Source organism: Odocoileus virginianus, chromosome 13 (assembly GCF_023699985.2).
Source record: "Odocoileus virginianus isolate 20LAN1187 ecotype Illinois chromosome 13, Ovbor_1.2, whole genome shotgun sequence".
Taxonomy (NCBI): Eukaryota; Metazoa; Chordata; class Mammalia; order Artiodactyla; family Cervidae; genus Odocoileus; species Odocoileus virginianus.
In genome coordinates, this window is record NC_069686.1 from 31121895 (window position 1) to 31140382 (window position 18488).

Below are 18488 nucleotides of genomic sequence, written 5' to 3' on the forward strand. Positions count from 1 at the left end.
CTGATCAAACCTACTTTTGTGTGCTTTTGATTTTCTTCAGAAAGAAAACTAATTAGAATAAATTTAATATATGATAGTATTTAATACATGATGGTCAAGTGAGCAGTAAACAATTGCAAGCTTTCCTAGGGGCTATTTTGCTCCGTCTCACCATCAGGAAGCTAAAGCATATGTTGGATGTTAGCCTGGGTAGACACAAATGTGCCCTATTTACTCAAGGTTTCCTTTGAAGCCACAATTTATAAGTTTTGTTTCTTAGGGGTACATGTCAAACTTCATTTAGCATTAGTTGGTATCCAGATACACTGAAGAGCAAAAAGGCAGCATTGCGGGGCAAAATATATGACTGCTATATGAGCAATAATGTCAGTTTCATTTATGTAACTCACAAAAAACAAGAGAAATACAATGGAAAAGCTGACAGGAGGAAATCAAGATAAAAATTATTCACTAAATTTATTTAAGTGTAAAACTTCATATAGACAGGGAAAATATTAAAACTAGTAGGTTTTAAATCAACATCTAAGAAGTAGATAATTTTAGAGTAAGTTCTTTTAAAAAGTGTTCTTTAACCCTTAAACATCAAAGAGTATATACTTATGTAAAACATACTTGTGTGCACAATATTTTCCTTTTTCCTAAGAATGTTTTGTAAATTTTCTGGAAGAATCTGCAAGTTTTAAATATATATATATAAATATATATGGGGACATTTGTGGAATTGATGCTTTGCTTTAGAATATTTTTGTGAAAAGCTGAAATTTGATGGTTGATACAATATGCATAAAATTGACCCAAATAAAACAGTTAAAATTTAAACAATTTTATACTTTAAAAAGTTATTTTATATTTATTAATTTATTTGAGGCTCAAAACACTTCATGAGCAACACATTATAAACTAAATTCATAGATGTGCAGCTCAAAACTCAATAAAGTTTGTAAACTTAAGCCATCTACTTTCATAGTACTGACTGCTTCAATTGCACTTCGTTGTTTAGCTGTTCAGTTGTGTCTGATTCTCTGCGACCCAATGGACTTGTAGCCTGCCAAGCCCCTCTGTCCATAGGATTTCCCAGACAAGGATACTGGAGTGGTTGGGTTGCCATTTCCTCCTCCAGGGGATCTTCCTGACTCAGGGACTGAACCCACGTCTCCTGCATTGGCAGGCAGGTTACTTACCGATGGACCGCCATGACAGTCTGGAAAGCATTCTTCAAGTATGATTGCTTACAACTGTAAGACAGGTTATCATACCATCTTCAACATATATTTTCTAAGACATCCCTGTTGTTCAGCTTAGCTTAGTTCAGTCACTTTCAATGCTCTATTTTACTCCACTATGTGAATACACTATAGGCTACTTATTCATTTGTCTCTTGCTAGATATTTGAATTATTTTGCTTTTTGAAGTTATTCCCAGTGCTGCAATAAACTTTTGTCCATATCTCCTGCTTGCCACATGTAAGAGTTTCTCTGCGATTTATACTTAAAATGATGACAAATTACTAACCCAGTGGTACAAAAAAGAAAAGTTGAGTATTCCAGAAGTAGAGTAAATGTCAACATATAACTCCAATATGGACATTTATTCATAAATTACATACTTCTACTATTATATGTGTGTGTGTGTGTGTGTGTGTGTGTGTGTGTATATAAAATAGCCATTTAAACCATATGTAAAAAAACACATTTCTAAGGAATTTGATAGAAACAGGTCTAAGTAAAATTTCCAAAATACTCTTCCTTACCCCTAGTCGAGGTCTTGTGCAACCCAGGAGGTTCACACAACCACTTTAGGATCACCTTAACAACCTTAGAAGAGCTGTACTAAACACAGAGACAAACTTGCAAAATGGCACGGCTATTTCATTTGTAAATCCATACTATTTGGTTGTCTATTGTATCTATTTCTGTTCTGAAGAAACCAATGTATCTGTAAGATTTAAAGAACACCCAATTATAGTTCAACAACTGTGTTTGCAAATAATGTAAATGAGGATTAAAGGCACCATCTTTAGGTTTGACTTATGCTCCAAGAACAAAATGAAATAAAAATGAAAACACAAGACCAAAAAAAAAGATCACCTTTGTGTTACTGGGTAATTGATTTTTCTTTCCTTTTTTTAAAGCTTTCAAACTAGATAAAATCAACACCTTAAAAGACTTGTCTTTAACCCAGGCTTTCTTTTATTAAAGTATACAATTGTGGGTACATGCCTAGAGGAATAATAGTTTGTTCCTAACAAAAGAGTCTGGATTCCACAATATGCCTTTAGCCAGAGGCATCGTTCCCCAAAGCACACGGCTAACTGCATCTCCTGCTGTACCTGTAACAATTTAATTGTATAAGTCAGCCTAGTCAAGCATCTCCAGCTCATGACTGGGAGACATGAAATTCATTGTCATTATTGTCCCTGTCATTTTGGATCATTATATCCCGCTGCAGAATTTTCCTCACTTCAGTGCATTTTTACCTCCAGGAGCCAGGGATTATAGCTGAGGTTGGGGTGGGGGCAGGACCGTGAACTACATTTACCTCGGGGGAGCCAGAGATTAAATTGGCTTTGCTCTCTCACAAGCTGAATTCATCTATTTGTATGCTGTGAGTTTTAGGTTGGAATAAAAATGAATATTCTAGTGAAACTTGGGTTTCAATTCCCCCTTTGAAACATGGCTGTAACCAACTTTTATTTACATTAGGAAAGCTAATGTAATTTCTCGCAGGTTGCTATTTTCATATGTGCATAAGGAATACTTAAGGGCATCATCGAGTATGAAATAACAGATATCTCTCTTTGTCACTGCCTGGACTCTCAGAAGGAAGGATTTAAAGCTGTAATTTTGTTCTCCAGTTGCATCTTACAGAAGCTTAATGGGGGTATCTTATGGTTTTAAATATTTAATGATTTTTAATTATATCTCATTTTCTGTGTACTGGATTGGATGAGTGAAGTTCAACTAGAATGGCAGCAAAGATCTCTAGGATCAAGCAGAGTAAAGTTGAGGAAGACAAGTGAGTTTCTGAGGAAACTGGCAAACCATCCACATCTGGCTCAAGAACCTCACAGCCTGCCAAGTCACCTGAGTCTATCGTGCCTTAAACATTTCTTGCTGATGTGGGAAGAGCTCCACCAGTCACCAACATATACATGGACACCCACGATCAGTGGTCCTGGCCACAGACTGGCACAGCTGGTCACTCTCTGGTAGGACAGGAAGAGGGACAGAGTAAAAACACTAGACTTGTCTCAGGCAGAAAACCAGTGAGATGACTATTGTTTTCTCTAACATAATATAAAAAAGAAAATATAACCTGGTATGTCACTTCCTACCCCAACTTTCACTTCATAGGGATTTTACTGAAAGATCTGACATCTACTTTGTCTATACAGTTTGTGAGGTCGCAAAAGCATGGCATACTGAAAAAAGATGGTAGTTATTCCTCCACATATGTGAGTTTGTTTTTCAGAGATTAACAAAATACGGCAAGCACAGAGCAGCCATTGTAATTACCACATTAACAGAATCCCTTTGCTCTACACCTGAAACTAACATGACACTGTAAACCAACTATATTCCAATTAAAAATAATAATAAAAGATACTCTCTGCCCTACAGCCATCAAGCTCGAATCCTACCCTCTTTCCTATTTCTTCACAACCAGAGTGTTTCCATATCTGTGTAAATATGACTAATCAGGACATTTCATATAAATGAATCATGTGAAAAAAAGAAAGTATGTGGTCAAAGATGTAAACTTCTAGTAACAAGATAAATAAGTTCTGGGGATGTAATATATAGCACGTTGTGCTGTGCTGTGCTTAGTCACTCAGTTGCGTCTGACACTTTGGATCCCGTGGACTGGAGCCTACCAGGCTCCTCTGTCTACGGCAATTCTCCAGACAAGAACACTGGAGTGGGCTGCCAGGCCCTCCTCCGGGAGATCCCAACCTAGGGATCGACCCAGGTCTCCCGCACTGCAGGAGGATTCCTCACTATCTGAACCATCAGGGAAGCCCAAGATCACAGGAGCGGGTGGCCTTTCCCTTCTCCAGGGGATCTTCCCAACCCAGGGATCGAACCGGGGTCTCCTGCATGGCTATGTTGTTGTTATTGCCAAGAAAGGTTTATCTTATAAATTACAGTGTTCAGAATTCAACTGCAATGGTATATGCTTAAGTATTTTTTCCTTTCTGAAGTACTTTGGTAGCAGGATAATAATGCTATTTTTCTGGTTAAAGAGTAAGTCATCCTTTTCTTTCTCTGAGCACACATTTATCACATTTAATTCCTTTCTATATGCTCCTTTCTACCTTATTTCCATGTTGTTATTTAATTTGCTCATCACACCATTAGGTTTAACAAGAGTTGCCTACCTGTGAATACAGCTGTGATACTGTAGAACTACACTGTTTCACATTGCTGTTTTGTCTTGCCTCAAGCATGACATGGTTGGACCTACATCATTTCAGAACAAAATTCAAAAAGAAACTATTTCCAGTGACTAGAATGATTTTTACTTTTTCAAGACTTGGGTTTCACAATCAATTTTCAGTTTGAATTTCTTTTAAAAATAATTTTTTGGTCTCTTTTTCGTGGCACCTCGGAGGCTGTCGGCCACTTCAGAATGAAGCTGAACATCTCTTTCCCGGCCACTGGCTGCCAGAAGCTCACTGAAGTGGACGATGAACGAAAACTTCGTACCTTCTACGAGAAGCGTATGGCCACGGAAGTTGCTGCTGACGCTCTGGGTGAAGAATGGAAGGGTTATGTGGTCCGAATCAGTGGCGGGAACGATAAGCAGGGTTTCCCCATGAAGCAGGGTGTCTTGACCCATGGCCGAGTTCGCCTGCTACTGAGTAAGGGGCATTCCTTACAGACCAAGGAGGACTGGAGAGGGAAAGCGCAAATCTATACGGGGTTGCATTGTGGATGCCAATCTGAGTGTTCTCAACTTGGTCATCGTGAAAAAAGGGGAGAAGGATATTCCTGGACTCACTGATACTACAGTGCCTCGTCGCCTGGGTCCCAAAAGAGCTAGCAGAATCCGCAAACTTTTCAGTCTCTCTAAAGAAGATGATGTCCGCCAGTATGTTGTGCGAAAGCCCCCAAAGAAGGTAAGAAACCTAGGACTAAAGCACCCAAGATTCAGCGTCTCGTGACTCCACGAGTTCGGCAACACGCCGGCGTATTGCTCTGAAGAAACAGCGTACTAAGAAAAACAAGAGGAGGCTGCAGAATATGCTAAACTTTTGGCCAAGAGAATGAAGGAGGCCAAAGAAAAACGGCAGGAACAGATTGCCAAGAGACGGAGGCTGTCCTCTCTGAGAGCTTCTACTTCTAAGTCTGAGTCCAGTCAAAAATGAGATGTTCCAAGAGTAACAAATAAATAAGATCAGACATCAAAAAAAATAATAATAATAATAATTTTTAAACTTTTCAGTAATCTTTGCTAAACTCACAATTTTGCAGTCTGTAACAAGCTATAAAAGCCAATTGTAGATTAAAGAAATCCTCCTTCCTCTGATTTTAATATGATAATGCTTTTCCTGCATTATGTGACATAGATTTCCCTTGGTTTCTCTACATAGAATCAATAAGAATCTATAATTCATAACACTATCAAACCAACATAAGACAGGACACCACAAATTCAGATATGACATCCACTAACATTCCCCTCAAGGAGATTCAGATACGCACAAGCTAAAAAATAAAAACAATAAATAAAAGTCATTTGTGTTCAATAGATCACATGGTAAAAAAAATGGCCAAGTACTTGAGAGAGTTTGCATGGGAGGGATTAAAATTAAGAGGCAAGGGCACAAACATTTCCATGGAAGGATGGGCAGAGGTCCATTTGCAGAATGCCTTCTGGTTCCTCCTGCACCAAAAACCTCTTTAATGTAATCACCCAACAAACTACAATGGATTAACATTAAGAGTTTGAAGAAGGGAAAGAAAATTCAGTTAAGATTGTCCTTTAACATGAGATTCAATGAGGGGCACCAAAAAAGTAGTTAAGTGCCCCCCTGTGGTGTTTAGATGCTGCAAGGCACTGTAAACTGTGCATTTTCTGGCTTTTAACGTTTGTCAAAGACCCTTAACATTTGTCTAATATTGTTACTCCTAACATATTTTCTTGAGTTTGTCCCCATTATCCCATCTGCATGTATACATTTTGCATTCATACATGAAAGCCTGACAGATAGCTAAACTGATTCAGAAACCTAACGCTGAGGAGAAACAAAGCGGGTAGCCTAAAAGATATCCCGTATTATGAAGTATAAATATCAAAGTCTCCTGAAAAAAGAAAAACACAAAACATTTCTTCATACTAAGAGTTTAGATATCTAACACTAAATATGTAAGATCACATAGTGGGATTTTAACAACTCACTTCGCTATAGGGCCTAAGCTGTCCTTTGTGCCACAAAATTTCTAAGACTTTTTGAATGTGCACAGTTATCTGTGTCCAGCTATTTATTTATAAACAGAAATTCCTGGACTATTTTCCATTTCCATTCTCCCTTAAAAACCACAGTAAAATTTCACAAACAGCTTTTCCTGTGATGTGTGTTGTATTGTGGTTCATCTGGAGCTATGTTAAGTGGTTAGTTCCTTCAAATAAAAGTGTACAAAACTGTATTGTTAACACATACACAAACACAATGAATGAACACTGAACACAAGGCAAATGGGTACTAGATAATGTCACTGTTAGAAAACATCTAATAACAATAAAAGAAGCATTAAAAACTGAGGGACTGAAGAAAAAAAAAAAACAAGAACGGACTGGTTTAACAGATGCAATGTTCATCTACCTTCATCACACAAATTATATGTTCGAGAATTGTGTCCTGTGCAAAATATGAACATGTCCATTTCAGTCCAGAGGCATTTTTCCCTAGGCTTATAACCCCTTGAAAATAGAGGTTTCATCTAGAAAACCTAACAGATCCTCAGCTGCTTTCAACATTATAATATATTCATAAGGCAAGCGTTCACTGGCAAACATATAACAAATTAAATGGCATGAAGGTGGGGCCCAAAATGCACAATGATGGAAAACGGACCAAGCCAACCATGAGATTCAAAGTCGAAGGAATATTCAAGATCGAGCAATATTAAAAGCAAAACACTACGTGCAGAGTGCACATGTGTGTTTGTGTGTTGTGTAATATTAGCATTAATTAGTATGCAAAACTATCTCATTAAGAATACACTGTAAGGGTCAGGAGTGAGAGAAAAGTATCCTGAAAAAACAAAAATCACGTACCATCATAGTAGACAATTGCTCCTACTAGTTTGTCCTTCTGGAGCATTGGGAAATGCTCAAGGGCTCTTGATTTGCTGAGGACATAACTGCTTTTCAGGCAATTACTTCCAGCAACCAGATCATATAGCTTGATTCCTATCCAGTAGTATGGTAACTGCCACCACCTACAGCATAAAGAGGGGAAAAGGTTTCTTTATAAACAGAGTATAACATTATAGAATGTCATTTATAAGACACTTTTTATTAAGAAAAGCAAAGTATATCTACAAGTGTACTGCATAAGAAACAAGAGAAGTGCCTTCCTGTTCTGAGATCAGCTCAGCTGAATTACATACATAAACGAATCATCTCAAAGGCAGTGGTTCTGGACTTGACTGCATATTAGACTTTCTAGGGAGCATCAAAAATAAACATAACTGCCTGGATCTTGTGTTCCTAGAGATCAAGTGAACTAGACTAGGGCAAAGACCAGAGTGACTCTAATGTACACCCAGGGTAGAGACTCATTGGCTTAAGGTGTCTCAAGCCATCTATGACAAAATATGGACAAAAATTATAAAATCTGTTTCTAGACTCCACAAAACACTCATGCAGCTAACAGAGCTACATAATCCTGTATTTACTATTGTCTGTATTCCAGTTTAAGTCAACTTGATGGATAGCTCTAACAATATTCAGAAAATTGGGTTTAATAATTTACGATTATCTGACACCTACAAACCAAATTTCAGGTTTGGTTAACTCAGAAATTTAAAATGACACAAAATGGCTTAGGGTTTGGAGTTGATATATGTCAGTTCAGATTTCGCAGCAGGATACATCCTGGCTCTGCATTTTAGCCTGCAAATGACCCTCTTATATTTCCCAGTGCAAATGCAGTTGTTCCTCTATGTACTCTCAGAAACTGGAGTTTAAAAGGACTAATTATAAAAGCAGAACACAAGCCACTTTGCCTTCAAGATCTAGCCCTCAGAGGTGAGTTGGCAGAGAGCAATTTAGGAAAAGTCACACTTTTTAAAATACAACAAAGGAAAATATTTTAAAAGGATTAAAGATTAGGACTAATTACAACTACTTTAAGAAATACACATTGAGGAACTTCTGCCATTAAAACTGGGTTGTTCTATTGGCCTCAGATAAGCAAAGAGTATACTGATGGTACCAAAAGGCTTACTTGTAAATTGGAAGCATAATAGGCAACGGGGCTGATAAATGGGGAGCAATTTCCAGCAGGTTGGCACGCTCATGAAGGGCTTCTTTTACCATCCTGTACTGAAAAGCAAAACAGAGAAAATTAGTTTGGCAGTAACAGATCATAATATTTTCAAATGGCAAATAGACACCCTGCCAACTGATTGATACACAGAAACCTCTCTACCTCTGAGTGAAGATGGCTCCCTCCTAATCAAATTTCTAATAATACATCATGCTGTCAACCTGAAAGATTTTTTAGAAACCTTAACTGTATTTGCATAGGAGAAAAACATGCTGCCAGAGTTCCCAGGTGTAAGATATTTTCCTGACTTGAGTTACAAGATTATTGTAACAATTTATCTTGCATTGTCTGTATTGTCCCTTTTCTCAGTCCCCCATAATATTTTCTCATGTAAGAGATAACAGATTGTTCAAATTCATGTTAAACGTTTTCTTCTTGCCTCCACTAGCCCAAAGAGACATAGTACTTAGGAGTTGCATGGTATTTTATAAATGATCATGAAAAAGCTTTTGTCTTTAGTCTTCATTATCCCTCTCTGAAGACCCAGCATTACTATCCTAATACTAATTTTTACAAATGAGAAAACTGAGGCTTATAGAAACTGAATAAATAAGTTATAGCACATCACAAGCCATCCGATTCTAAACCCTATGCTCTTTTCTTTACGTCCATCATGGTCCTAAACAGACATGTAAGAAAAGGGACAGAGTTAAAACTGACAATGTCAAGTCAGTGCTGCTGTGTTTTTCATGGACGAGAAGCAGAGAGGGAGTTCAGCTGATTTTTTTTTTTACCCCCTCTGGGAAATGTCATCTTCCACACTGCCTTGGCAGTTTTCAAATGGTGGCAGACTGGACACAACAAAGTGTGACATAAAAAAAAAAACCATGACTCAGATCATCTTTTTCTTCAGAATATGTCAGTGACAATATGCAGTGTGACTGCATTTGCAGTTAAGATCAGTCTAATACTTCTCATGTATTACAACAGAGCTCCCCTGAACCCGCTTGGGAAGTAGCAATTGGGTGACCAGCGGTCAGAAAAACAAAGCAAAAAACAATCACAACTGTTAAAAGGTGACACATCCAAAAGTGACCTTGTAAATCTGCTACTGTGACATGTCTGTGTAGAACAGGACCCTGGTTACTCATGAACATGTTGCTACAGGAAAAAACAACAACAAAAACCTGACACGCCTCTCCTGAAAGACACTCCAGCAGAAGACACTAAATAGGTATTTCCAATAGGAAGAAATGTTAAAGGCCATTAAAAGAAAAAAAAAAACAAAAAACTGATTTAATTGGGTAGAAAAAAAGCATAGTAACAATTTTTGTTTAACAACCAGCATACACAATTACCTGCTCAATATCCAACTTCATGATAGCCTTCTGAAGATATCTCACACCACCATGGATCAATTTAGTGCTTCTGCTGCTGGTCCCCGATGAGAAATCATCTCTTTCAACAAGGGCTGTTTTTAGTCCTGTGTAACCAGAAAACCAAATTAACTTCTTAAATTACACAATTTGTATGTAATTCATTAAAGGCACTTCTCCAGGGTAGAGACAATCACAAGAAAAATTACTCTGAACATGGATAAATTTGTATTCAAAGTGCAGTACACTGTCTATATTATAATGAAGAGATTTTAGTCTCTTCCTGGGGGAAAAGTCAAACCAGAACTAGAAGCATATTAAACTGTGAATGAATCACAACTAGAAAATATTACAGTGCAATTTCAAGGCAGTAATATACTCTGGTGTGTTTCCACGGTTGAAGGGAAGACTGGCGTCCATCTTTATCCATGTAGAGCTAACTCAGTATTATCACGATGCCTTCTGGAACTGACTAACTCCTCACTACAAGAGTCCAGACATGTGCCAGCCTCTCGACTTCAGTCAACTCTAATGCACATGTGTTAAGTTACTTCAGTCACGTCTGACTTTTTTGTGACCCTATAAACTGTAGCCCACCAGGTTCCTCTGTCCATGGGATTCTCCAGGCAAGAATCCTGAAATAGATTGCCATTGCCCTCCTCCAGGGGATTTCCTGAGCCAGGGATTGAACCCACATCTCTGGCACTCCCTGCATTGCCAGGCAGATTCTTTACCACTAGCGCCATCTGGGAAGCCCCAACTCTAACGCATCAACCATGAATCTAGACTACATGCATCAACCATGAATCTAGACTACATGCATGTTCCTCTTGCCAGAGTGGTGTGAGAGTGCGTATAAAACAGGAAAAGAGATCAGGAAAATAGATCAAAGACCTCAAAACAGAAGGAAAAAAGAAGATGATAACCTTTGATGTCGAGTTCACAGTCTAACTGAAGACATGCAAGCACAATACTGTAGAATTACAAAGAAAAATACATGTCAGGACAAACGAACCCAGTACAGAATAGCCATGAGTTAAGACAATATTCTTGAGAAAGATGAGGCTGAATAAGGACAAGTCATTCCACCCTCCCTTCTCTTTGAGAGTTGCAATAAATCTCTTAGGAATGAAATGTTTTGTTTTGTTTTCTTGCAGACACACCTCTGCCTCTTCAGGATTGGGAGGACCAACAGTACTATGAGTCCCATATGCTAGTTACAGATGAAATCCAAAACTTCAAAAGACCCAAAGTATACATCAACACGAAGCCAGGAGGAATTTTCATGGCTTGGCATACTCTTGGGGGATGAGAGAATGTCATAGAGTCCAATTACAATGAGAATATGTAACTGGAGCGGTTTGGGCTCACAAAGCTCATATAAGAGAACCTGTGCATGCATTCAATTCAGAGCCATTTATTACATTTAATACCAAAGGGTCGTTTTTATAACTTTTTAACAGTTCAAATATCGTACCCAAATGTCATCATAAAATCAGGGCAATTCCCTTGACTCCAAAGGACAAAATATTTGGCAACTGTGGAGAGAAAAGTAGAGAACTTTGAATTCAAGGGCAAAACTGCTAATGCTCTAATGAACTAGCAAAATAACACAGAAATTACAGGTATCATAGATCCAGGTCACTCTTTTTAAGCATTTATGCCAGAAAAAGATCTGTAGAATTCTCAACTATGAAAATGCTACCAATGTTTAGCTAATTTGGTACAGGATGTATTAAACACAAAAATATTTCATGTTAGTACATATTTTTGAGAGCCTAAGTGCCAGCGAAAGTGCTGGTGTTAGAAATAAAGTAGACACAGACCAAGCTGTTAAGTAGCTCCCAACCAAAAGAAAGGTAAGTGAACAAAATGAAGCAAAGTTTCATGGGCGTTTCATCTGAAAATGCAGTGGACTCTTATCTTAAAGGCGGTCAAAAATTAAACTCAGAATATAAACCCCAAATTGCTTAGTGGCGATTACATTTGCAATCTCTTTAAGAATGCACTGTGTTAGTGAGTTCTATCAACTTTACTTAGTAAATCCAACACAGACTTCTCCTTCCAGCACTAAAATATACCATTTTTTCTCCAGTTGAAGATCAGATGAGGGAGTTGACTTTCAAATGGCATTTAAGAGCCGGGTTATTTCAAACACACCTCTCTTCCAGTCTTAGAAGCAGTCGTGGTGTTAAGATGCCCACACCATGAGAGGCAGGGACATTAGACTGAGAGCCGAGAAGCAGTCTTCCATCCAGCCCCTGGCTCCCACCTCCCCAAAGGTACCCACAGGCTATGAGAGAAGAAGCTTAGTCCCCAGTCAGCGCACTTCCTAGTACGTAATCCCCTACCCTAGACTGTGGACTGAACCTAGTGTCTTACTCTAATCAACAAAATACAGCCATGATGATGGCTGGCCACTTCCATGGTTAGGTTACCAGAGACTGTTGAGTTCCTCTCAGATGAAGCAAGCTGTCTTGTTCTGAGTCAAGGAACCCATGGATCCCCCAGTCAACAGGTCACAAGGAGCTGAGGCCTCGGTCCAGTAACTTGTAAGGATCTGAATCATGTCAACATCCATGTCAATTGCTAGAAAGCACTGCAGCCTGTGAGAGACTGAGAGTCAGAGGGCCCAGGCAGATTCCTGAATTGTGGACACTGTGTAGGAAAAAACTATTCTTGTTTGAGGTCACAAAATTTGGGGGGTATTTTATGGATGGGGCTTCCCTGGTGGCTCAGATGGTAAAGAATCTGCCTGCAATGCAGGAGACCTGGGTTCGATCCCTGGGTTAGGAAGATCATCTGGAGAAGGGAATGGCTACCCACTCCAGTATTCTTGCCTGGAGAATTCCATGGAGACAGAGGAGGCTGGCAGGCTACAGTCCATGAGGCTCCAAAGAGTCAGACACAACTGAGTGACTAACACTTTCACTTTCTTTATGGATGACACAATTGTTGTGGTCCGGGCACGGGTTGGAAAAGAATTTCCAGACATGAGACAGAATGAGAGGGAAATAAAGTTTATTACAGTGGGAGATGCTGTTAGAACAATGGGCCAGCTCAAGGTAGAACCAATGTTGAACAAAGGTCCTTAGGCCTTTTATACCCAGACTTTAGACTTTTATACCCAGCATACAAGGAGTGAGGCAGGGGTCTTGTGGGTCATTTGCTGATTGGATGAGGCACGTATACTGGGTAGGGGAAGAGTAGGGCAAATACCTTCTCCCTATGGGGTAAGAGGGGAGACAGGTTACACTGTTCCATTAATAGTTACAACATGGGGAAGGGAAGGATGATAAGGGTCTGGTTTTCCCATTCCTGCATTCCAAGACCCTACTTGGTTTTATCTGCTCTTTCGTCCTTGGGACACCACATTCCTCCCTCTCTATTTTTAGGGCCAATTCTTTGGCCCCTTTTGATACCCTGCTCAAGTCTAATTATCTACTTATCTCCCTTCTCAGGCATTTGGGAACCCAGTCTCAAAGGAAAAGGGGCGATGACCACACTGGCTTCTTCAGGCTGTAGAGGGGCGTTGTGGGCTCTGGGTTCCCTTCGCCTGGTCTCTGTCCAGGTGCATTTATGCAGAGAGATGAGAGTCTATGGAACGATAAGGTGGACTTGTTTCAGCATTGTCTGGGTGTTGGTCAGGGAATATTCTTGTCATACTACCACTTGGGGATTTGTTGTATTCTAGAAGAAACAAACTTAATAACAAAGTTAAAGGTATGTGGCCCAAAGATTAATAGAAGTAGAAAGCTGCTCAGAGGCTAGCCAGGAGAACCAGTACCAGACATTGGTTCGTGACATTAGTGTTTCTCTAGGTATAAGAAGATGCAAGAATTTGGGCTTATAAAATCTTTATCTGAAAATATCTATCTGAAGGCCGGTTCTTCTGGTTTTATTCCAGAGTACAGAGTGCCTTATTTCTGATCTCCACCCTGAACTCCATTCAGGGGGTGTTGGAGGTCAGCAGCTTGCAGTGGTCACGATTACATCATGACCTTTGTAGAGGCAGCTGGCAAGTGCCAGCTTCGTCAGCAGGGTCCCTTGATAGCCACACATTTGAGCATGTTTTGGGGGGATTTCATGGCCATTTAATCTGTGGTGCTGGGAAGGCTCATTCTCAGGTCTAGGGAAGATTCCATTGATAGGCCACTCACTGTGCTGTTATTGGAACAGGCCTTGCGAGTAGCAAAAGTCTCTGGACCATACCTGTCTTACTAGCCTCTTGGTCCAGGAAAATATCCCTTCTTGTTGCTTCTTCCCGTATCTAGAGTTACATTATTATAATCATTGATCTCATATGGAACTGCATATCAGCATGTTATCACAGGCTCAGTCACACATTTTGTAATGTAAGAAACAATCTTCTGAAACAAGCAACATAGAAAATAATACAGCTAGCAGTTATTAGTAAGGTCACAAGCAAGAATTTAAGTCAAGAACTTTCATTAGGTATAGGCCCAGTATACCCCAGGTCATCTGACTTAGTTAAATGATTATAGCCAGGTGTTAATCTCCTGGTTGTACATCATGGAGCATCTGATCTTTATCTGAAGATTGCTTACTGAGATAAGCTTTAGAAATAAACATAGAGTGTTCTTTTTAATAACTTAGTTAAATCTTTTAGCAATATACCATAACAACAAGGAACTATCTTAGAAGTGAGTCTTAGTAAACACTAGACCTTAATTAACAAAACTAGAAACTTAGTTTAAAAATTAACAAAACTTAGTATTCAGTGACACATAATTTTTTCATATTAACCCTGTAGCCAGGGAAGGCTTTAACCCATCAATAAATGAGGTTTGTCAGGGACCGGGAAAAGCCAAGTGATTGTCTTGGATCTCCCATAGCCCTGACTCTTTGATTTAACAGCTTCTGTTCACCCATTTTTAATTCCCTGATTTAGAAGTAGACCACTTTGACTGTGTGGATCACAATAAACTGTGAAAAATTCTGAAAGAGATGGGAATACCAGACCACCTGACCTGCCTCTTGAGAAACCTGTATGCAGGTCAGGAAGCAACAGTCAAAACTGGACATGGAACAGACTGGTTCCAAATAGGAAAAGGAGTATGTCAAGGCTGTATATTGTCACCCTGCGTATTTAACTTATATGCAGAGTACATCATGAGAAACGCTAGGTTGGAGGAAGCACAAGCTGGAATCAAGATTGCTGGGAGAAATATCAATAACCTCAGATATGCAGATGACACCACCCTTATGGCAGAAAGTGAAGAGGAACTAAAAAGCCTCTTGATGAAAGTATAGGAGGAGAGTGAAAAAGCTAGCTTAAAGCTCAACATTCAGAAAACTAAGATCATGACATCTGGTCCCATCACTTCATGGCAAATAGATGTGGAAACAGTGGCTGACTTTATTTTTTTTGGATTCTAAAACCACTGCAGATGGTGACTGCAGCCATGAAATTAAAAGACACTTACTCCTTGGAAGGAAAGTTATGACCAACCTAGATAGCATATTAAAAAGCAGAGACATGACTTTGTCAATAAAGGTCCATCTAGTCAAGGCTATGGTTTTTCCAGTAGTCATGTATGGATGTGAGAGTCGGACTACAAAGAAAACTGAGCGCCAAAGAATTGATGGTTTTGAACTGTGGTGTTGGAGAAGACTCTTGAGAATCCCTTGGACAGCAAGGAGATCCAACCAGTCCATCCTAAAGGAGATCAGTCCTCGGTGTTCACTGGAAGGACTGATGTTGAAGCTGAAACTCCAATACTTTGGCCACCTGATCCGAAGAACTGACTCATCTGAAAAGACCGTCATGCCGGGAAAGATTGAAGGCAGGAACAGAAGGGGACGACAGAGGATAAGATGGTTGGATGGCATCATCGACTCAATAGACATGAGTTTGGGTAAACTCTGGGAGTTGGTGATGGACAGGGAGGCCTTGCATGGTGCAGTTCGTGGGGTCGCAAAGAGTCGGACACGACTGAGTGACTGAACTGAACTGATACTGATTGCTGTGTTTTAAGGACATCAGGATAGCAAAAGTGTAACCATGAGGGCTTTTTTTTTTGTAGAAGCAGAATGAGCTTTGTCTACATGTACCATTATCTTAAATAATGTTTATTTACCTTACCAAAGTAACAAAATATTTTAAAAACGAATACAAATCACTTAAAGGCAAAGAAATTCATAAGCTGTTATCGAAAGCTGCATTCTAAGAAAACTTTGTTCTCTTAACATAGAATGTAGACTAAATTCCAGTCTGTTACCAGTTTACCAGATAACAAAATTTGTTTAGTGCTTAATCTTAGAAGTCTTTACCATAAATCTTGAAGTAGCAGTATTCTTGCAAAGGCATCAGAGTGAAACCATAGAAGGCATGTTTAAAATCTGATTAAATTGCAATTGGCAAGGTAGTCTGGTCATTGCTGTGATACTGAACACTTTAATATGATAACTAGAATTATAACTGACATTTTACCAGAACATATTAGATTTTCATGAATTTCACATAATTTCTAGGATATCTATATTAGTAACATCAACCATACAATATAATCTGAGAAGATACATCACTCCTCCAACAATACTTTCCATGTAATTTAACATGTCAAATGAACTCAGGTAGTTTAATATCTCTCTTTGGAATGTTCCAGGGGCCCTCTGAAGTATCCCAAAGTTAGTTAGAAGTCAAATGATTTAGGAAGTGTTTTCAATAAATATCACAAAAGTTTGTGACACTCAGATAGGATCATATGGATCACTGTGAAACAATATATTCACTTAACTAAAGTTAACAAAAGATTTCAAAGGTAAACACAGAACAGATCACTTCAGAGGTAAAGAAACTCGAAATCCATTATTGAAGGCAGTTCAACATCTCAGGAAAACTTGTATTTATGCACAGAACTCTTCCTTTGGGGTCCACTTTCTATAAAACCTTCTTATCACTGTCAGTACCCATTACTTTGTTCTCCCATCCTGAAACGGCCACCTGTAAGTCAGACCTACTTCCTTTTCCCCCCGTAAAATGTAATTTCATTTCTCTCTTTTCCTTCCTATTTTCCTTAACAAACCAAGAATTGACCTTTATATTAGCATTCTATAGATTGGTGAACATAAATATCAGTGATAATTTCTAAAAAAAAAAAAAATTCTAGAGAACATCTCAGGATGGCATCAAACATTATTCATTAATAGTCCAAAATCTCTAGTTCCTCCTTAAGAGGAAGTTAGTGTTCAATAATGAATGCTTCAGAATCTTATTTTACTTGAAAATGACCTAGCTATTCAATAAACTTCTGTTACTTAGTTTAGCACAACCATAGAAATTCAGGTTACCAAAATCTAGAGAGACTGTTTTAGACAGAAATTTCTAAAGGATAATTATTTTTAATAGAGTTTATCTAAAAGCTCATATTTCATTTATTTTTTTTTTTGAAGTCTCTTCACTTGAGGTACTTTCCTTGCCGACAAGCTTGCAACAGATATAATAACATAACAATATTTAACTTATAATGAACTGAGGTGCAATGAAAATATTATGCTTAATATTAATGACTCTTAGACATGTCTATGTTAGATTAGCAAACAAACATTAATACTAGATATTTAATATTGAATATTTCCCAGTTCACGTGAATCTGAAATTCCTTTAGGTTAATTCTCTTGCATTTAGAATTGTCTGATTTCTAAGCACTTACTTTTCTTTAGGCCAATTAAATGAGAACTCATTTACAACTTCATCAATATTATAAAAAACAAACAAACCCTAAAAGACACAAACTGAGGCATACATAAATCCAGATAGACAGACAGAGATCTCATAGTTTTCCACTTGAGATTTAAAATGTCTCTGTGATCCCCCACCCCTTTTTTTTGAAGTTCTAATTTGCCCACAGAGGATGAGATGGTTGGATGGCATCACTGATGTGATGGACATGAGTTTGAGTAGGCTCCAGGAGTTGGTGATGGACAGGGAAACCTGGCGTGCTGCAGTCCATGGGGTTGCAGAGTCAGACACGACTGAGCTACTGAACTGAAATGAACTGAACTGAATTTGCCCAAGGCTGAGGTCTCAGGCAACAAGGACATGGAAAGGGTTAAGGTCAAGCTTTTCCCTAGGCAGGCCTTTTAACAAGCTAGTTGTTTTTAACTGCATATGCAAAAAGAATCGGTTTTGCAGTTTCCAAGAAAAAAATTTCAGGTTAACCAGTTTTCTCCGGAGTCTAAAGAGTATCATGGCCATCCTGTGTCATAAAAGTCATCTTTCCTTTCTGTAGTCATAGTTTTATAGATGAAATATAGACCAAATAGCACTCAAATTGACTCTGATATCAGGGGCAGATCAGCTGATAAAAATCTTGGATTGTTCCTCTGGTGGGAAGTGAAGTGTTTGTCCCATCAGAAGAATCTGAAGGGTTAAGGGAATTTGCAGGAGTGGGGGAAGCTTGGTCCTTCCCCACCCTGAGAAAAGAAGTAGTTACAAGGGAATTCTTTAGGATGTTCAGGGGTGGGGGAAGCTTGGTTCCCTCCCCACCTGAGAGAGAAACATAGTTAGGGGGGATTCTTTAGAATGTTAGGAGAGTTTTTGATCCTTCAGGCTTTTGAATATAAGAGAAAGACCTGGACCAAAAGGAACT

The 18488-nt window shown here is 38.8% G+C and overlaps 1 protein-coding gene and 1 pseudogene across 4 annotated transcripts in view; one reads left to right on the plus strand and one right to left on the minus strand.

The window, feature by feature from the left end:
- The window catches only part of GPD2 (glycerol-3-phosphate dehydrogenase 2), a 225225-nt gene that overhangs the window by 61576 nt on the left and 145161 nt on the right, over window positions 1-18488 (minus strand). For all 4 annotated transcript variants that reach the window (XM_020910460.2, XM_020910463.2, XM_020910461.2 and 1 more), the window contains exons 4-6: window positions 9856-9980; window positions 8456-8553; window positions 7282-7445 (exon numbers count right to left, since the gene is read on the minus strand). In XM_020910460.2, coding sequence (XP_020766119.1) covers window positions 7282-7445; window positions 8456-8553; window positions 9856-9980 — 387 coding nt within the window. The remainder of the gene's footprint in view (window positions 1-7281; window positions 7446-8455; window positions 8554-9855; window positions 9981-18488) is intronic.
- Window positions 4606-5411, plus strand: LOC139038061 (small ribosomal subunit protein eS6-like; annotated as a pseudogene).